At 43.0% G+C, this 21789-nt stretch overlaps 1 protein-coding gene and 3 long non-coding RNA genes across 5 annotated transcripts in view; 1 reads left to right on the forward strand and 3 right to left on the reverse strand.

The window, feature by feature from the left end:
- Positions 1 to 19542, forward strand: part of LOC121540267 (glypican-1-like) — a 109961-nt gene extending 90419 nt beyond the window's left edge. Inside the window, exons 8-9 of the mRNA XM_041849018.2 lie at positions 18468 to 18643; positions 18854 to 19542. Coding sequence (XP_041704952.1) covers positions 18468 to 18643; positions 18854 to 19059 — 382 coding nt within the window. The 3' untranslated portion in view covers positions 19060 to 19542. The remainder of the gene's footprint in view (positions 1 to 18467; positions 18644 to 18853) is intronic.
- Positions 14639 to 15481, reverse strand: LOC123481953. Its single transcript, XR_006657470.1, has 4 exons — positions 15444 to 15481; positions 15181 to 15352; positions 14920 to 15047; positions 14639 to 14794 (listed from the first exon to the last, which is right to left on the reverse strand). It is a non-coding gene; the product is annotated as an uncharacterized LOC123481953 (long non-coding RNA).
- LOC123481955 lies at positions 15485 to 16013 on the reverse strand. Its single transcript, XR_006657473.1, has 3 exons — positions 15960 to 16013; positions 15758 to 15869; positions 15485 to 15669 (listed from the first exon to the last, which is right to left on the reverse strand). It is a non-coding gene; the product is annotated as an uncharacterized LOC123481955 (long non-coding RNA).
- LOC123481954 lies at positions 16264 to 18177 on the reverse strand. Of its 2 annotated transcripts, XR_006657472.1 has the most exons (5): positions 18142 to 18177; positions 17078 to 17166; positions 16680 to 16826; positions 16413 to 16558; positions 16264 to 16304 (listed from the first exon to the last, which is right to left on the reverse strand). It is a non-coding gene; the product is annotated as an uncharacterized LOC123481954 (long non-coding RNA). The 2 variants fall into 2 exon arrangements; XR_006657471.1 differs by lacking the exon at positions 18142 to 18177 and having other exon boundaries at positions 17078 to 17769.
- Positions 19543 to 21789: the final 2247 nt, after the last annotated feature.

Below are 21789 nucleotides of genomic sequence, written 5' to 3' on the forward strand. Positions count from 1 at the left end.
CGATGGTGCAGCTGTAGAATTGCTGCACACAGGTTAAACACAACAGAGACGTCTTTATTTTATTATTTTTCTCTCTCCCACACACACACACACATACACAGTTTAAGAGGCTTTTTTTCCCCGTTCCTACGGACCTCTAAGGCAGTATTCTAACTCCATTGCGCCATATTTTTCCTTGTTCCTAAATTTATGCTACCACGAGTTCGCGGACATCCAATGAGCGGTTACATCAAACATATAGTTTGTCAACTATAAGTTGAGCGGTAACTTGCAACCGAATATATATACCACAACCCCAAGTCCCCGGGACTTACCTAAATTCACCTAATGTGCTTTTAGGATTTTTCGGCCCATCCTAATGATCGCCTCGTTAGAGGGCTTAACATAGATTCGCAATGTCCTAATTTGTATACATTTTTTTTTCAATAGTTATAGACACTCCCCCCTGTTTGCGTTGTTACCAGCGCAATCAAATTTAGAAATTTAGAACGGACTCCTATCCCACAGCAAATAACAGCAAAATTGCACACATAAGTCTTTTAAACGGTACATGTCTCCAGCGCACACACCCACATAAGCAAGCGAACCAACCAGCGCACAAAATTGTGAGAAATCTCACCTTATGAGCCGGCGTCTTGAGCGGGAGTCACTTCGCAGCTCATGAATGGAACACTGGAGAGACGCATCACGCCCCAAATGTTCCTCGTCGCCATTCTGTGGTATCTAAATAATGATGCCAATTATGCTGTGAGACCAAGGAGTCCGCTTACACTGTACTTTGATTGTAAAGGTTTATTTATATCAGAAGATTGCAGCGTAAATTTACAGACATCTGCAGGCATCTGGAGAACAACGGACTCAAAATAATATGTTCTGTCCTCCTTTGTTTTAACCGTGGTATTTATATCCTATGCCCTATGTAACATAATATGGGTGTTTTCCCATAAACCAATCCCAGGAGGCCACCTAACAGACTTCCTCTAACACACCATTTGCAAACATCAACAAAGTCATAAACTGTTTAAACACTACAGGTTCTTGATAAAAGTTATAAAGAAATAATAGAATCCTTTCCACGTTGGGTGAGGTGGGTTGCAGGAAAGTATATTTAGTTAAAGAATGAAAAGTAAAATTGAGAAGTATATACAAAATAGACAGAAAAACAAGAAAACTGGCTATTTACACAAGGACACTACAGAAAACACGACCGCACTGCTACGCCATCTTGGATTCCACGCATAGCCTATAAGCCACTGATGCAGACCTTTAACATCTACATTTTAGTCTAAGTCTAATACATCCATTTACTATATAGCCTACACCATCACAATAAATCCATTATTTATTTTAGACAGGTCTAAAGAAACATGATATGAAGAAAATGTAGTCTATTTCAGAAGAACAGAATAGCCTACTCTGAGTTGTCCTTATGTTTGGCCCTGATCTGGCGATGCCATATGGCTGTTGGCTATACTAGTTAATTTAGCAGACAAGATTTGTTTGGATTCCGTGGCATTATTTTATATTATTTTATAGTATGAAGAATACAATTGAACATAGCTGAGTAAAATAGAAAGGATGTTTTCTCCAAATGATTTCTGAGGGAGTGCGCACATTCTGTGTTGAGCGGTTAACAACGAAACAGGTCCTCCTATGTTTTGATGTTTATACATTCTAAGGCTGCATGATGCGACTAATTATAATTAGAAAAAAGTCGCATGAAAGGCATGAGCTCTGCTTTGTTTTTTTTGCGCGGGCTGCACAGTCTCTCTCTGCATCAGTCTCTCATTCACAATTTGACAAGAACTTGATAATGCCTCGAATTTCCCGGCGGTATCCCCCTAGAGTGGCCTTAATGCCCCCTAAAAAAATCCATGCCTTTTGCTGCCAGTGGCCGTTGTGCCCTTGGGCTGAATATAATAATTATAATTCCCTTCTCCCGTCTGCATGCCGAATCACCTCTCACTCACATGGCTCTCTCAGATATCTCAATTGTTATTAGCCAATGCCCGTCACGTGATCAGATTCTTCTCATAGGTATCTCAGCTCCGAAGTAGGCTACAAGTGAAGACAGACACTTTGGGGACTCAACTGCTCACGTCCTTCTTATTGAATTCCAAGGCGCATATTGAAGATGTTAGAAGAACTGTCCACATTTACTTTTCGTCAGCCAACAAGATGAGTAGGCCTAACGAACAGCAAAAGCACTAGCCTATGTCAATCTACTATCCCCCATAGTACAAAAGTTAACCTATTCTGTTGGTCAACTTGTCCTCCTGTGCGAGAAATAAATATTCTAAACATAGTCTGGGACAGTTGTGGGATGCAATAGATCCCAAATTAATACAACCACTCATGCTTTATTATAAAGGAGCATTTTTACGGTGAAAATGATCTTCTCCAAACTTGAAACTCACGCGCCGCCTATGTACAGTGGGGAAAAAAAGTATTTAGTCAGCCACCAATTGTGCAAGTTCTCCCACATAAAAAGATGAGAGAGGCCTGTAATTTTCATCATAGGTACACGTCAACTATGACAGACAAAATGAGAAAAAACTATCCAGAAAATCACATTGTAGGATTTTTTATGAATTTATTTGCAAATTATGGTGGAAAATAAGTATTTGGTCAATAACAAAAGTTTCTCAATACTTTTGTTATATACCCTTTGTTGGCAATGACACAGGTCATACATTTTCTGTAAGTCTTCACAAGGTTTTCACGCACTGTTGCTGGTATTTTGGCCCATTCCTCCATGCAGATCTCCTCTAGAGCAGTGATGTTTTGGGGCTGTCGCTGGGCAACACGGACTTTCAACTCCCTCCAAAGATTTTCTATGGGGTTGAGATCTGGAGACTGGCTAGGCCACTCCAGGACCTTGAAATGCTTCTTACGAAGCCACTCCTTCATTGTCCGGGCGGTGTGTTTGGGATCATTGTCATGCTGAAAGACCCAGCCACGTTTCATCTTCAATGCCCTTGCTGATGGAAGGAGGTTTTCACTCAAAATCTCACGATACATGGCCCCATTCATTCTTTCCTTTACACGGATCAGTCGTCCTGGTCCCTTTGCAGAAAAACAGCCCCAAAGCATGATGTTTCCACCCCCATGCTTCACAGTAGGTATGGTGTTCTTTGGATGCAACTCAGCATTCTTTGTCCTCCAAACACGCCGAGTTGAGTTTTTACCAAAAAGTTCTATTTTGGTTTCATCTGACATGACATTCTCCCAATCCTCTTCTGGATCATCCAAATGCACTCTAGCAAACTTCAGACGGGCCTGGACATGTACTGGATTAAGCAAGGGGACACGTCTGGCACTGCAGGATTTGAGTCCCTGGCGGCGTAGTGTGTTACTGATGGTAGGCTTTGTTACTTTGGTCCCAGCTCTCTGCAGGTCATTCACTAGGTCCCCCCGTGTGGTTCTGGGATTTTTGCTCACCGTTCTTGTGATCATTTTGACCCCACGGGGGAGATCTTGCGTGGAGCCCCAGATCGAGGGAAATTATCTTGTATGTCTTCCATTTCCTAATAATTGCTCCCACAGTTGATTTCTTCAAACCAAGCTGCTTGCAGATTCAGTCTTCCCAGCCTGGTGCAGGTCTACAATTTTGTTTCTGGTGTCCTTTCACAGCTCTTTGGTCTTGGCCATAGTGGAGTTTGGAGTGTGACTGTTTGAGGTTGTGGACAGGTGTCTTTTATACTGATAACAAGTTCAAACAGGTGCCATTAATACAGGTAACGAGTGGAGGACAGAGGAGCCTCTTAAAGAAGTTGTTACAGGTCTGTGAGAGCCAGAAATCTTGCTTGTTTGTAGGTGACCAAATACTTATTTTCCACCATAATTTGCAAATAAATTCATTAAAAATCCTACAATGTGATTTTCTGGATTTTTTTTCTCAATTTGTCTGTCATAGTTGACGTGTACCTATGATGAAAATTACAGGCTTCTCTCATTTTTTTAAGTGGGAGAACTTGCACAATTGGTGGCTGACTAAATACTTTTTTCCCCCACTGTATGCCAGTTAGGCTCTACACCGGTTGTAAAGCGGATTAATGTGATTAATTTTAAGAAGTTATTTGGCCACTTTAGTTGTGATACAAACCTTATCATAACATATAGGCCTATGGGCTAGGCTACATGAGGTGTGCGACTATGATTTGAAAAAGGTGGGGGAAAAAAGGCATGCCTTGTTTCTTTTCTTACCGCACCCTAGCTGGGCATCATTCACAAGTGATAATATATAATTCACTAGTAATAGGCTAATATTGTCACCCATCAGACTATTCTTGATTTAATATTGTCTACATATACTAAATAATGTACATTATATATACAAAAGTATGTGGACATACAGTACCAGTTAAAATGTTGGACACACCTACTCATTCCAGGGTTTTTCTTTATTTTTACTATTTTCTACATTGTAGAATAATAGTGAAGACATCAAAACTATTAAATATGGAATCATGTAGTAACCAAGCATTTTTAAACAAATCAAAATATATTTTATATTTGAGATTCTTCAAAGTAGTCACCCTTTGCCTCGATGACAGCTTTGCACACTCCTGGCGTTCTCTCAACCAGCTTCACCTGGAATACTTTTCCAACAGTCTTGAAGGAGTTCCCACATATGCTGAGCACTTGTTGGCTGCTTTTCCAGTGAAGGGAAATCTTTAACGCTATAGCATACAATGACATTCTAGACGATTCTCTGTTTCCAACTTTGTGGCAACAGTTTGGGGAAGGCCTTTTCCTGTTTCCGCATGACAATGCCCCTGTGTACAAAGCGAGGTCCATACAGAAATCGTTTTTCGAGATCGTGTGTGGAATAACTTTACTGGCCTGCACAGAGCCCTGACCTCGACCCCATCGAACACCTTTGGGATGAATTGAAATGCCGAATGCGAGCCAGGCCTAATCGCCCAACATCCGTGCCCAACCTCACTAATGCTCTTGTGGCTGAATGGAAGCAAGTCCCCGCAGCAATGTTCCAACATCTAGTGGAAAGCCTTCCCAGAAGAGTGGAGGCTGTTATAGCAGCAAAGGGGGGACCAACTCCATATTAATGCCCATGATTTTGGAATGAGATATTCGTAGAGCAGATGTCAACATGCTTTTGGTCATGTAGTGTATGTGTGACATTGGTTTTGATTTAAAATGGACCATTAATCATGCACCTGTCTCGAAACAGGGCAGGGGAAAAAAATACATGTCATCTATGCACTTAAATAGCGAATGGAGGATGCTTTTCCCGTGGTTAATTGTTCATACTCAAAAGCTGAAGAACATACTCACATCCAGATACTTTCAGTAGGTGCTATACTCCTGTTGTAAAGCGAAGCAATGTGCTTAATATTAGGAAAGTTGAGAAATAAATATAGTAGGCCTAGCCTATAGAAAGCTGGTGGGATCCTCCTCTTTTTAATAGAGGCCATCATTCTGTTTTCTCACGCAATTGCATAGCCTATAGAAATGTTGTCCAACATGAGCTCATGGGCTCTTATGAAGAGTTTGACTTGATTTTTGATTACATTTGCATTGATGTCAGAGTGATTAGAGGGACAATAGAGTGCTGAGTACCAGGTAGTTAGCAAGTTTGGTAGGCTACTAATGACCATCAGCAGCATCAGCGCTTGGAGAAGCCTAGTTACCGTGACTAAGCGGTCATGTGGAATTTGACTGCGGTCATGACTCGTGACTGCCAGTGTGGCGGTAAAACGGTCACTGTAACAGCCCTAAGGCTTAGTATACTGTATCGCTACCTCGGCCGTAAACAGAAAGTGATATGTGTGATTTACAGAAAGGTTAACAGGCATCAAGGATAGCTATTCAAGCTATGCTGTATATACTGTATGAGTGTGTGGTTTTTCCATCCACTACTGTGATCACAGCAATAAACAGTGAGGGAAAAAAGTATTTGATCCCCTGCTGATTTTGTACGTTAGCACACTGACAAAGAAATGATCAGTCTATAATTTTAATGATAGGTTTCTTTGAACAGTGAGAGACAGAATAACAACAAAAAAATCCAGAATAACGCATGTCAAAAATGTTATAAATTGATTTGCATTTTAATGAGGGAAATAAGTATTTGACCCCCTCTCAATCAGAAAGATTTCTGGCTCCCAGGTGTCTTTTATACAGGTAACGAGCTGAGATTAGGAGCACACTCTTAAAGGGAGTGCTCCTAATCTCAGCTTGTTACCTGTATAAAAGACACCTGTCCACAGAAGCAATCAATCAATCAGATTCCAAACTCTCCACCATGGCCAAGACCAACGAGCTCCCCAAGGATGTCAGGGACAACATTGTAGACCTACACAAGGCTGGAATGGGCTACAAGGCCATCGCCAAGCAGCTTGGTGAGAAGGTGACAACAGTTGGTGTGATTATTCGCAAATGGAAGAAACACAAAATAACTGTCAATCTCCCTCGGCCTGGGGCTCCATGCAAGATCTCACCTCGTGGAGTTGCAATGATCATGAGAACGGTGAGGAATCAGCCCAGAACTACACGGGAGGATCTTGTCAATGATCTCAAGGCAGCTGGGACCATAGTCACCAAGAAAACAATTGGTAACACACTACGCCGTGAAGGACTGAAATCCTGCAGTGCCCGCAAGGTCCCCCTGCTCAAGAAAGCACATATACAGGCCTGTCTGAAGTTTGCCAATGAACATCTGAATGATTCAGAGGAGAACTGGGTGAAAGTGTTGTGGTCAGATGAGACTAAAATGGAGCTCTTTGGCATCAACTCAACTCGCCGTGTTTGGAGGAGGAGGAATGATGCCTATGACTCCAAGAACACCATCCCCACCGTCAAACATGGAGGTGGAAACATTATGCTTTGGGGGTGTTTTTCTGCTAAGGGGACAAGACAACTTCACCGCATCAAATGGACGATGGAGGGGGCCATGTACCATCAAATCTTGGGTGAGAACCTCCTTCCCTCAGCCAGGGCATTGAAAATGGGTCGTGAATCGATATTCCAGCATGACAATGACCCAAAACACACATCCAAGGCAACAAAGGAGTGGCTCAAGAAGAAGCACATTAAGGTCCTGGAGTGGCCTAGCCAGTCTCCAGACCTTAATCCCATAGAAAATCTGTGGAGGGAGCTGAAGGTTCGAGTTTCCAAACGTCAGCCTTGAAACCTTAATGACTTGGAGAAAATCTGCAAAGAGGAGTGGGACAAAATCCCTCCTGAGATGTGTGCAAATCTGGTGGCCAACTACAAGAAACGTCTGACCTCTGTGATTGCCAACAAGGGTTTTGCCACCAAGTACTAAGTTATGTTTTGCAGAGGGGTCAAATACTTATTTCCCTCATTAAAATGCAAATCAATTAATAACATTTTTGACATGCGTTTTTCTGGATTTTGTTGTTGTTATTCTGTCTCTCACTGTTCAAATAAACCTACCATTAAAATTATAGACTGATCATGTCTTTGTCAGTGGGCAAACGTACAAAATCAGCAGGGGATCAAATACTTTTTTCCCTCACTGTAGTCCAGTGGATGAGAAGAGACCCCAGAGGAAGACAGAATAGAGATGATAGGGAGAGATAGATGGACAGACGCATACATAGGTTGACAAACCAATAACTGGTGAACTCGATAGACTAAATCATTGAAGGAAAATTGATTTGTCTAAACACAAATACCCACAGATTAGAACAGAAAAAGACAACATAACCCACAAAAATCTACTTGCCATACATTTCCATCATGGTCCAAAGCCACATTAAAATAAAGTGCAGCAGGAAGCCTAGTCCAAAAGCTTTGTCATCCTAATGCAATGTACACAGTAAAAACAGAAGTGTTAATTTAACTCCTATCGAGTTGAATTTAACTCTGTTTCAGATAACATTTGGTCCCACTCAAAATCAGTGTAAAATGTACTCTTTGGTCAGTGTAAAACTTTTAGAGTTAATTCTACTCCATATTGTGTAAAAAATAACAATGAAATGTGTCAAAATATTTAACACTGTAGTTTAATCACACTGTTGAGAGTAATATGATTACACTGTATAGAGTTAAGTCAACTACAATTTTACTTCAAAAAATGACACTTTAAAGTGTAATGATATTTACTTTTCATTTCTCTACAGTGTTTTTTTGTTTTAATTTAAATCATATGATGTAGTGTTACTGAATTATAGAAATATCAATACTATCAAATAAAACAAAGCACAATAATACAAGATGAGAGCACCCACATTTATTGAAAAAAAAAAGTATAATTTCAATGTCCGTGAATTTACATTGTACACCCATTGCCTTGTCTATGACAGAAGTATAACATCATAAAAATGTTCACCAGAGAAAGCAATATGGCACAACAAGTGTCACGGTTCAGACAGACGACAAGAGGACCACAATTGCGTCACACCAGAAAGTTTATTTAAACTTAAGGGGAAAGGGATGTAGGGAGTGAGTGAAGACTCCAGGGGTTATCCCGTCCGATGTGCTGGGTCTGTGCCTCCCCCCAGTGGCAGCGATGCGTCCGATGACGCCGGTGGTTGGTGGTCCAGAAGTCCTGGGGGGGGGAGGAAACACAGACACAACGGGGCGGAATGAAACCAGGCAGCAGTACAGTTCAAGGGAAATCCAAAATACGTAGTAGCAAGGCAGAAGGCTGGTCAGAGTTACCGGGATTGAAGAGTAGTCAGGAGTCGTAATGGCAGAAGCAGGTCTGGATCTCCTGAGGCAGAAGAGTATCCAAAAACCAGGCAGGTCCGGGGTCACAAAACCAGGGTGAGCCAGAGCGCGAGCAAACAGGTTCGGGTGTGAGCTTTGCAGGCGATCTGACACCGGAGAGCTGAAAGACAGGGCCTTAAATACTGGGAGAGGTTAGTGGGTAATGCAGCGCAGCTGGCAGAGTAATTAGAGCCGAGCAGAGCAGGGACAGGTGGAGCTAGTTAGGCTGAGTAGAGAGAGGGAGGTGAGCAGAGTGGAAGATAGTGGAAACCAATAAAGGTGGTAACCCGGTGGAGTGAGAGGGCTCATGACAGAACCCCCCAAGGGACGGCCCCAGAAGTCCCAAGAGCAACACCACGCCGGGCGGGAGGAGGGGAGCCGGAGGAGGGCTAGAACTCCTCCGAACGGTCCGAGTGAACGTCCTCATCCTCGGAGGAAGCCGGAGGGCCGTGGTCGGGAGATGGGACAGGTCCCGAGACAGGGTCAGGCACAGGACAGGAAGCCGAGCGGGCCGGACGGTTAGGGACCCCTCTGGGGCGGCCCCTACGGATTGCAGGTTGATCAGGATGCCGTTGGTGGAAAGCGGTGATGAGAGTCCTATCCACAATCCGACTAGCTGGCACCCAGGTCCTTTCCTCAGGTCCATAGCCCTCCCAGTCAATGAGGTACTGGAGACCCCTACCCCTCCGTCTGGACCGAAGCAGGCGGCGGACGGTGTAAACCAGACCACCTTCGACGAGCCGTGGAGGAGGAGGACAAGGCGCAGCAGGGACCAGCGGACTCCTGGGCACAGGCAGGGGCTGCAGCAATCCGGCTGGGGGCTGGCAGGACGACTTGTGTTGGTTGCAGATGGGGCAGGCTTGGACGAATTCCCCGTACATCCTTCCTCAGAGAGGGCCACCAGAACCTCTGGGCGAGCAGGTTGTAAGTGCGGGTGGAGCCAGGGTGACAAGCTAGGCGGGAGTCATGTCCCCACTGAACGACCTGGGACCTCAGGTCTTCGGGAACAAAAAGGCGGTCAGCTGGGCAAGTGCTGGGACCTGGCTGGTTACGGAGAGCCTCCAGCACCTGTTCCTCAACAGCCCAGGTCAGAGCTGCAACGATGCAGGGACTTGGCAGAATCGACACAGGGTCCTTGGAGGGGTCAGGAGCGGAGTTAGTAGGTACTGGCCGAGGGGGTAGTGCGGCGGCAAGCAGGCAGGTTCGGTGGCAGTCCTCTCCCCACTCCCTGATCACCCCGGTCACCCAGTCGAGCTGAGGGTTGTGCCGGGCGGAGCCATGGGTAACCCAGGATGAGGGTTGGCCTGGAGAGGGGAGCAGGTGAAACTGGATAGTTTCTTGATGGTTTCCGGACAGACCCATCGAGACCGGGGGCCGTGACATGAGTGACCGATCCGAGTAAGTGTCCGTCCAGTGCCCGGGCAGGAATAGGAGGTGTCAAACGGAGGTTCTCCAGTCCCAGTTGGCGTGCCAGCTTGATGTCCATTATGTTGGCTTCGGGCGCCAGAATCCACCAGAGCAGCCAGGGTGTGAGTTGAGTCAGGGAGGCGGAGGTGAACTTGCAGCAGGGGTTTGCGGTCGGAGGACTGGATGGTCATTGAACTCAACCGGACTCCCCTATGCCCGGTGAGCTTCGGCCCTTTAAAGGGCAGGTTACCACACGATGTCCATCACCTCCACAATAGAGGCAGAGGTTTGAGGTGAAGCGTCGCTGGCGCTCTGCAGGAGTGAGAGAGGCTCGCCCAATCTCCATAGGCTCAGACTGATCAAGCTGACCTGGGTGAGTGGCAGTAGATGACAGGAGCCCAGTCGGATCTCTCCGAATGCCGGTAGTAGGTGGACCTTGGCGCCCCCTCTCACGACGACGGGTCTGTATCCTACTGTCGATCCTGACAGTCAGTGCGATGGCTTCATCAAGAGTGGAAGGCAGTTCCTGGGAGACCAACTCGTCCTTGATATAGTCAGCCAAACTATGGAAGAACGCGTCCACCAACGATGGTGTGTTCCAAGAACTTCGTCTAGCCAGGGTTCGGAAGTCGATGGAATGGTCTGCGACAGTACGTCTGCCTTGTCGAATACTGAACAGTTCACGAGACGCCTCTGCGGTTGGTGAATCCAGGTCAAACACCTTCAGCATCTCCTCAGCAAACAGGTCGAAGGTTGCACATGCGGGGGTTTGACGTTCGAACTCTGCTGTTCCCCAGAGTCGAGCTCGGCCCGTCAGGTGAGTGATGGCATACCCAACCTTAGCCCCTCCGTGGCGAAGGTCCTTGGCTGCAAGGAGAACTGAAGTCGGCAGCTAGTCAGGAATGGCCGGACCTGGGTTGAATCGCCGTTGAACCGCTCGGGGTTTCCAATCTTGGGTTCCGGAGCAGCGGCTGCAATGACCGGGGCAGGTAACTCGGGGGCAGGGCTGGTGGGCAGACTGGCTGGGGTCAGGTTGGTGAGGAGTTGAATGATCATGGCGAGTTGTTGTTGCTGCTGCTGGGACTGCTGCTGGTGCTGCTGGAACTGCTGATGCTGTTGGTAGCTTCGGCCTGAAGCAGAGAGGTGATGTCGCCGCTCATGCGGCCCTAGCTCTCTCTCAGTGTGTTCCAGGCGTAGCATGGCGGTGGGTTGCTCAGGTTCTTCGGTTTCCATGTCGGGGGAAGTGTGCGCTGGGTCCATGATGGTCAGATCGTACTGTCACGGTTCAGACAGACGACAAGAGGACCACAATTGCGTCACACCAGAAAGTTTATTTAAACTTAAGGGGAAAGGGATGTAGGGAGTGAGTGAAGACTCCAGGGGTTATCCCGTCCGATGTGCTGGGTCTGTGCCTCCCCCCAGTGGCAGCGATGCGTCCGATGACGCCGGTGGTTGGTGGTCCAGAAGTCCTGGGGGGAGGAAACACAGACACAACGGGCGGAATGAAACCAGGCAGCAGTACAGTTCAAGGGAAATCCAAAATACGTAGTAGCAAGGCAGAAGGCTGGTCAGAGTTACCGGGATTGAAGAGTAGTCAGGAGTCGTAATGGCAGAAGCAGGTCTGGATCTCCTGAGGCAGAAGAGTATCCAAAAACCAGGCAGGTCCGGGGTCACAAAACCAGGGTGAGCCAGAAGCGCGAGCAAACAGGTTCCGGGTGTGAGCTTTGCAGGCGATCTGACACCGGAGAGCTGAAAGACAGGGCCTTAAATACTGGGAGAGGTTAGTGGGTAATGCAGCGCAGCTGGCAGAGTAATTAGAGCCGAGCAGAGCAGGGACAGGTGGAGCTAGTTAGGCTGAGTAGAGAGAGGGAGGTGAGCAGAGTGGAAGATAGTGGAAACCAATAAAGGTGGTAACCCGGTGGAGTGAGAGGGCTCATGACAACAAGGAGAGCTGTGTCATTTCCTCCATATGACCTTTGTATGTCAAAAGGTCTAGGGTAGTGCAGGTTGTCGACATGAAAAAAAACTAAATCATGCTTTGATCTGATCACCTCATATGCATGGAAATGTTCTTGAAAAGTTACTGTAACTAAAGGCACTGTGAGTAGTAACAGTTTTTCACACATTATCAGAACTGACTCAATCTGATAAAACAAGGGCACTTCAGAGTCAACTTCGCCACAGATAACCAAGTGTGGGCGATAAACATACCCATTATGTTTAGCCCAATTAACCTTCATAACCTGAATGCTACTGGGCACTTGCATTGCCAAAGCAATTTCAGAACCTCCTTTACCATATTTAAAGCCACCATTTTTCCTGGACCAATATCTAACCGACTAAAAGTTGTTGATCTTCGCCAACTATATGCCATATGATTCTGATGCTTTTTTGCCAGCGTTTTGGTAATATTTTTAAACGATTTAAGCTGTTTTTGAAAAAATTATGTTTGCCTTCATACCTCATACACCAACTATGAAGTACAGGCCCTATTTTCTGGATGCAGCGGGGATAGTGGATAAGAAAATGGTGCTTTGGTAAAAGTTTTTTCTGAGGATACAACTTCTTAAACAGTGTATGGTGATCAACAATCAAATGTTTTAAATATACACATAGACCTTGAGATAACATGGGCGAGAATATAATGTTAATTATTTGCAATAATAAAAGAAGCAGGCCCCAGTGTTGGTCAGTAGAAGTTACCAAATCTCCAAAGATAAGAGGAACATTCCTAAGTAAGCACCAGGACTGAATTGCATTCAGTCCCAGATCATTAGATCCTTCACTTAAATTAACAGTCACAGGCCTGTTATTTCTCTCTGTGAAACCATAATCAAAACTTTGTATTCTTGAATGTATTTCTCCTGATGTAACATGTTTTTCATTCAAATACAGAAATAATAACTTCAATTCGTACTGGCCAACCCCTTCTAACACATCATGCATCACATCAACTGAGAAGTTCTCAGTTGTGTGAAAAATACCTCAATGAATTTAATATGCATGACCTTTTCACACCAAAAACATACGGAAGGGATGGATTACAAGCCATTTCTTGACAGTGAGCAGTATGCATATCTTTGGTGCGTAAAACTATTTTGGAAGAATCTTCAGAGAATTCTGTTTGAAAGTCCTCCTTTTCTGCTAAACAGAACCTGCAACAGTACCTTGCACTGAAAGACTCCACCAGACCAAACAAACTATGCAAACCCAAATTATCACCTGTTACCTGTACTACAGTGCCACGTACATAACCACTGTATAATGGAATCTCAATACCATCGCTCTCTAACACTTTAATGTCTCGAACAATGGGAGAAAAATTTCACTAAAACCATATCGTTTAACATCTTGAGTATGAAATAAGGCGCACAGGTGTATGTTATCCAAAAAATAATTCCATTTTGGAGAGAAGTTTCTTAAAGTAAAATATACTCCACCCAATTTATGAATACCTCGCTTGGAACCCAATGGGTTGGCGACCTCAAAATCATCATAGAACATCTGGACCTGTATTGTCTGCTTCTCAGTTGAGAACAGGGGGTGACTTTTAAAAAAAGATCCATCACAAATATCTCTCAGTCTAGAGTTGCTGGTAGCTGAGCTTTGCAACATTTCTGCAAAATACTGACTTTTAAATATTGACTGCAGTGTAGATAAAATTGGAATATACATGAATTTATCTTGAACTACTACCTGATCATATGTTCCAGTCTTTTTATTTCGTCTTGTGTCAAATCTTGAACCAATCACACATTCAACTGGTTCTACTATTTCCCACTTGGCAGTCATAAATTTTTGATCGCTTGTATTCCGAATTTAGAACTGTGAAAGGATTCTCTAACCCCTCAAAACACGCCTCAACTTTCTTGCACATTTCTGTTTCTCTTTCATTACTAAATACATGCTTTATCACTGTTTCTTTAGCATGCTGATGAATATCTTGAACAATCTCTTCCATGGAAATCACTACAGTATTTACTGTACTTTGACCAACACCTGCTGCCTTTAGATCAGAAATAACAGCTGCACAACTATTTACAATGTATGGCGAAGATAACTCTGACTCAGCCTCTAAACATTCAGTCGACACTTCAACATGAGAAATATTACTGGTGTTGACGGTACTTTGAGGGTCTGAAAGATCATCTTCTATAGAATCTACTAAACTTTCTCCGTGGCACTTGTTAAGATGTTTTCTAAGACCAGAAAAGCTACCAAAAGAACGTGAGCATCCTTCTTGACCACATTTCAGAAAAAGAGTCCTGCCTGTACATAGCCCATGAATTATCTTAAGGTGCTTAACAAGGTTGTTTGGACTTCCATGGTCACTTTTGCAAAGAAAACACTTCATAGTTTTATCTCAACTAACGCACCATTCTTGCTCGCAACTCAGCAACTCTAGGAGTCTCCTTTGTTTCCCCCATGTCGATGTTATAGATGGTTGTTTGCACAAAAGTGAAAAAAGCTGCTCAAGGAAGAACTGTATGACGTACCAAATACGTAATGGGCTTTAAAGACTTCAGTCAAAAGCTCCTACTGAACCTGTTGCCTTGCATGGAAGAGCATGCTTGTCAACCACAATGAAGTAGGAGTGAATGCTGCTCTGTGTGGATCCCTGGGCGAGAAGGTAGGGCTGACTGCTTTGGGTGATGTTGTCAAGATGCTGCTGCACACTGGTTCCAACCTACAAAAAAACACATTCAACAGAATTGTTTTGGTGACTAACCTCTGACAATAGATAAGATCACCTCAAACTGTGCACAAGATTGAGATGATGGAATATATATTTTAAACAACTGTTAAGCATACCTTTTGAAATCTGATGAGCTGATCTACAGCTTGATATGCAGACATCTTTCCCGGCCTCTTTCTACCTTGTGCAGATGGTGGTAGCAAATGTAGCAGCAGCAAGATGGCAGACATGTCACTGTCCCAGCCTACAAATAAGTAAATAAAAACCTGGTTAACATTGTGCCGTAGCATAACATTCTTATTCACAACTTGCACCATTATGGACATATAATGCACACCTACATTATCCACATAAAAAGTAAAACAGTTCATTCATACCATTCTCAACTTCAGCAGCTGACTCAGCATTGCGCATCAAATCCAAGAGTTCTGTGGTGGATACAAGTCCATGGCTTTCCTTTATTACTTTTGCTTTGAAAGTGGTTGGCCACTTCTCCAAGAATTTGTTGGCTGTGGCCTCACCAAACAGAAGTCTGAAATCTTGTTCTATCTGCAATGTAACACACAAAGACAGAAATAATGAGTGTTACCTTATTCTTCATTGGATATTTTTGGTGATGCAGTGAATTAAGTTGTCATACCAGTCCTGGTGTGTCCAGAAATCTTGGGAAGACCGAGAGAAGACATCTGATGATTTGGCTTCATCGTTGACCATTGCTTGCCGATATATGAAGGTCATTTTCATCTTCTCACGGACAGTGTTTTCATCAGCAGAGTGTCTCAAAACAGCAATAGCTGCTTCCACATCCTCATCAGATGGCTCTCTGTCATAGGTGAAGGGCTGACGATCACGGCCTGGCCCACCAACTTAAGACAAAATACAGTGTTAAGAAATCCTTTCTGTACAATTCACAGGTCACCATTATCATTACATGTCACTGATCAGAAAACATACCTTTAGGAGATTTGCTGACTGAGGCACCTCTTTCCTCTGCTGTTTTTCTTTGTATGGTCTTCAATCGCCATGCAAGGTATCCGGAACCACTCTCCGGATCGTAGTAATGATCCTATATTATTATAAATAAATTATAAAGGAGTACTATTCCCATTTCATAGAGTGAATATGTGCATAATGTTGCAATAACCCATTTACTTACATATCCATGTTGTGAGTATGGGTCTTCTAGATAGGGAAACAAAGCTACTATCCCTGTGCTCTGACACTTTTTGGGGGGGATGTCCTAGCATATGAATTCAAAGTTAACATCACACTGAATTGATATTGCACAACACATTTTACATAATTAATAACCGGAAAATAATAACAATGTTTCTTTACAGCCCATCTATATGCTTAATGCTTACCCATGTGTTTCTGTCATCTCAGCAGCAAGTATGTTGATCATCTGTCTTCTGGTGGCATCTGTCAGAGATTTGGTTTTTCCATACTTTGCATAATGTCGTTCACCACCAGGCTTTGATGTTAGGATTTTTTCAATCAGCTATAGGTGGAAAGAAATGTGCTTTCCGTAATTGTAAAACAATATGTAATGCTGTCACATGATGAAACAACATTCAGATTGGACTTAACAGCAATGTTCACCACTTACTGCTTTTGCCTCATAGTTTATGTGGCATGGCCTTTTAGGCTGGCTTCCTTCGCCAGCCGCTACTTCTTCAACATCGTCACACACAGTGAAATTCAGAATGATGGTGTCATCAGATGTACCCGAGCATGATGATGAATGAGAGGTATCTGTTCATTATGAAATTTGTGCAAAACATAGAAACATATTACAATAAACTGTTATTTTTAAGACAATAAAGGTTCTCATTCTGGCCTTTAAACTAAAAAAACTAATTGAATGAATGAATACCAAGTCCATTGCCCAGCATGATTCTGAAAGTTCCAGGTGACTCCTTTACTAATTCTTCAAAAACATCTGAGTCAACTTCTGTGTCAGACTGGTCATACACCTTAATGTCTGGCTTTCTGCTTTCTGGTATGTTGAATTTTAGACACACTGTTAAAAAAGAAGAAAAAAAAGAAAAACATGCATTCCCTTCTCACAAGAATCCAAGTTCATACTTAAGGTTGCCTCATGTGTTCACAAAATGATGAAAGACAAGGATCTGCACCTGATTTTATGTTACTGAAAATATAAAGCACAGCAGAAATGACTATAGACCTAAATAGATATCATAAGATAATAGCTTAATGCTGTATTATTTTGTCATTAGGGTGATATGTATTGCTTTAACCTATTATACCTACCTTCTTTCAAGAAAGCATTGAATGTCAGCTCAGACAGCTTGACGTATTTCTGCTCTTCCCCGAGCTGAACACGCAACAGCATTTTGCCTCTGTTAACAAAGAAAATATATATTCAAAATCATCATTTAGTGCTGGTTCAACTAAGCGTTAGCTAACTATCCATTTATCTCAGTAGTACTAGCTACGCAATGCACTATGCATTACTTAGACGTTACACTGCAATTACAAAGGCTGAAGTAGACAAAGTTGTGCTGGTTGAATATAACGTTAAGCTGCCATTTTCTGCAGCAAATGGGTGTAGGCTAGTTCAAGTTTAGAGGCACATTGTCCCATTAGCTACCAAATAACTAGCTATGTGTCAAAGTTAGCTAGCTCATTAGCCATTTTAGTTCGAACAGTAGCTAACCATTAAAATGGTTAAGCAATGTTAAACAAACCCGTCATGCAAATCAGTGATCTAAGTTATCGTTTTATAACACCAACATTAGCTGGCTAACTATCAGAAGCATGCTAACATTACCGTTATATATAGCTTTATAAAAAACAGTTAATGTTAGCGTAAGGAAGCCTGGGAAGCTATACAATAACGTTAGCTAACAATACTATCTGTATAAATGTTTTGTTGTTAGCGAACGTTATTTTACGTATTTACCATTCTGACAAACTTCATTCGTGAAAATATTGCAACACAAAGAAAGAGCAGTTACCGATACTGATTGCAAGCTAGCTAACCGCATGACAAGCACAATCTGCGCTCATGCCAAACGGTGGTGTCCTTCAAACGAACTGATTAGCTAAGTTAACGTTACCTATTTTTAGCCATATGAAACAGCAAGCCATTCACAAAAATATCAAACATATTCCATGGGTATATCATATAACAGTTATTACTGTCAACCATCAGAACTTACAAGCAAATCTTAGCTGGCTGATGACGAGGTCACTGCAAGGGGACCGCGATGGAACTCGTGAACTTAAAATATGACCTTGACATCAGCACAACTCTAAAATTATGTAAAGTTAAAAATACTGGTTTGGTGTTGAAAAAACGGGATGTAACTTACCTAGCAATATCTGTGGCCTAGCTACTCCTTCGCAATTTTCCTCCACCAACGTACGTGCCAAACTTCAGCAAAGCAGAGTGGCGGGTATTCATCACTGCTGTAGAGTTGAAATTGTCACTGCGTATCTGCAGATTTTTACACTCACTTTTAACTCCACTGATAGAGCAACTTTACTCTCAAAAATGTTGAAAATACTCTATCTGGGTTAAAATAACTTTACTCTGAAATATTAACACCCCATTTTTTACTGTGTAGTACCACAGAAATCCACAGTAGTACCAAACGTGTTGCCTGCGAAGTGACGTGTTGATGTGTTCTGTGTCCAGGTATCTTCTTGAGGTGATGGGCGACGGCCTGGCCAGCCAGATCAACAACCCAGAAGTGGACATCGACATCACCAAGCCAGACATGACTATCCGCCAGCAGATCATGCAGCTGAAGATCACGACCAACCGGCTGAGGAACGCCCTCAACGGCAACGACGTGGACTTCCAGGATGCCAGTGAGTGACGGGCGGGGGAGGAGGGCTTAGTGAGGAGGGAGGAAGGGCTGAGAGTGTAGTAAACAGGGTTAGAGTATGGGGTATTGGTTTTGGGGATTGGGGGTATTGGATATGCAGGTTAGAGTCGGTAGTGTATCAGAAACATATTGAACTGCTTTGTCTCACTAATATCCTAATTTCAATTAACCAATGCCTTTCCCTTGTCTCCAGGTGATGACGTTAGTGGTTCAGGAAGTGGAATGTGTACAGGCGAATCGTGTGCCCGTAGTGGATCTCATGTCATTGTGCCCAAAACAGACAGCACCAGATACTACAATCATCCTGAGAACAAGAAGGTGAAGGGCACAGGAACCCAGACACACCCCTCCATCCGCCTCCTCCTGTTCTCATTGGCCACACTGCTGCTCAGGCGATAATGGACCGGTGGTGCATCCAATTGAGACTGCGTTTTGGAGTACAGCTCTGAGATGGAACGGAAGAGAGAAAAAGGGGGGATGGGTGGGTAACTTTGCCAAATAGGAAAGGATTGTTATTGAATGAATGGACTACCTTTTATTTTTTTATTGTTTTGAGTTTTTTTTATGTGGCAAGTAGAGCTGGTCTTTGGCTTCTTTTTATTGTTTCTATGCTTGGGTGGTGAACAATGATTGTTCACATGCTAGATGCAATGTTTGGACGGCACAAGCTTCTTAGCGATCATGCCATTCTAATGTAAAGTCAATGTGTCCTTGTTGCAATGTTCAAACAACGGCAATAACTTGACAGTGATGTTGTGAGAGACGGTTTGGTGCATATCTTCAGTATGCTAATCCGAAGCATTTCTTTTTCATATCAAATCAAATCAAATGTTATTTGCCACATGCACCCGAATACAACAGGTGTAGACCTTACAGTGAAATACTTACTTACAAGCCCTTAACCAACAATGCAGTTTTAAGAAAAATAAGTGTTAAGTAAAAAAAATGGATAAGTAAAAAATAACAATAACAAACAATTAAAGTGCAGCAGTAAAATAAACAGTAAGGAGGCTATATACAGGGGGGTACCGGTACAGAGTCAATGTGCGGGTGCACAGGTTAGTCGAGGATGCAATATCAATCACAGTGACAGGGAATTCGGATCTCTCAAGTATCTATTAAATCAAAATAATGGTTTCTTGTACTTGTAATATACTTGCATCAATAGCACATTAACACAGCAGCATTGACAAACTTCACTTGAGAGATAGCATCTGTGAGAGCAGTAGAACTATCTAGCTGACCTCTACTGAAGGACTGTAGAAAGGCACTTCTGTCAGACTAGGCCCATAAGCCTCTCGCTGTGCCTGATATTTTCATTTATCCATCCGGTCTTAAAACTTCTGAAAGCCACCATTCTGTTAGCATTCAGGTGATGATGCACAGTTCACTTAGCCAGAAACACACATAGCATTCACACACGCCGAAACAAGCCCAACACACACAGATCTTTTCACAATAAGAATTTCAAGCATAGTGTACCAGTTGTGACATGATGATGGAGACCTTACTTAGTATTGTTCACTCAACACATCCAGCGACCTGTCCCCCACAAAAAAGATGGGTCCACCTTTTTGTACATATTTTCTATGTCTTGTAATATAATGTAATCAATGATCATTAACCCAACCTTAGGGGTCTGAACCTTCCCCACCTGCCATCTGCACAGTTGACAACAGCTGGATGTAGAGTGGGAATGCCTTGACTAAAACGCTGTCACACGTTCTCCAAACATTGCTGGAATGTGAGATTGTAACGAGATTGTAATGTAGGTGCAGTCAGTGATGTAAGTGCATTGTTGGAGCTGGCTCATAGTCCTTCCGTCACACACAGGAGGACCAGTGTCTGTGTGTGTACAGTTACAAGTCTGTCTCAGCAGAGAATAAATCTGATGTAGTGGCAAATTGTGTATGTATGGCTAATGGTGATTAAATGTTCAAATGTTGGGGTTCTAACATCCAGACAGTATGTGGATGTTAGAATGGAGAAGATCTGGTGACACAGTGTCCGTTAATGTAACACAGTGTAGGTGTCAATGTACTGGTGTACGGTATGTAAGTGTGTGAGTGCCTGTCTTTGACTTTGTGTAAAACTGTGTGTTTGACTGACTGTATATAGGCACAGTATGAATGGATGCATGTAAAATGCATGTTTTAAGACTGTGTGAATACAGCGTCTGATTTCCCAGGAAAGAAGCATTGAAAACAGAGCTAAAAGAAATGTAAACAATAGACTGAGAGCATGAATACTGCTTTCCAGTCTTGGACACCTTCCCCTAAATTTGCACTGCACCTTGTTTCTCTTTCAACACAGGCCCATGAGACTGCATGTTTCTACCTTCACCTGCTTTTTGTATGGTACCCTGGCACTTTTAGTAGAGATATATTGTGCTCTTAATTTCCCTTACTTTAATTGAGTTGGGAAGCAGAATAACACAACACAGGCCCATTCCCTGTTACCTGCAGGTTCTTATAGCTTTTAATTTAAACTCTGTGTGCTGTAAACCTAACACTGGGCTCCTCAGTGCAGATCCCGGGGCCAACGAACGCTGAGCAATCGATGAGCAGGCCCCCTCTCGAAGCACAGAGAATCAGCACATTGAAAAATCAATGGGTAGAAGCGCCATGTTGAAGTGCTGATTGATTTGGATACAGATACAGGCTGGCTGGCTGATTACCATACAATGTGTGTGCTTGTGTGTTTTGTGTCTGTGTGGTGCAGACCTGGGTTCAAACACGTGTATTTGAGTAATTGTTATTTAAATATTTTTTTCTATGTATTTGAGTATTTTCAAATACACAGCCCAAAATAAATACTTTTATTTGAGTATTTGAATGGTTATTTGTAAAAAAAAACAAATAGTCTACCAAATAGTATTTGAAAATACTTATTTCAAATACTATTTTCAAATACCTATGTTAAAGGCATGGGAGTGTATTTGAGTCAGTGTATTTGATTATTTTCAAATACTTTCCAAGTGTATTTCCAAATACATTCCAATATTCAACTACTATTTTTTTTTTCAAATAAAGTTTATCTGAATACTTATTTTGAAATGTATTAAAAAGTAATTGAAATACCTAAATAGTATTTGAACCCAGGTTTGGTGTGAATGTGTTTTTATGTGTC

The sequence above is a fragment of the Coregonus clupeaformis genome, chromosome 26 (assembly GCF_020615455.1).
Source record: "Coregonus clupeaformis isolate EN_2021a chromosome 26, ASM2061545v1, whole genome shotgun sequence".
Lineage (NCBI taxonomy): Eukaryota > Metazoa > Chordata > Actinopteri > Salmoniformes > Salmonidae > Coregonus > Coregonus clupeaformis.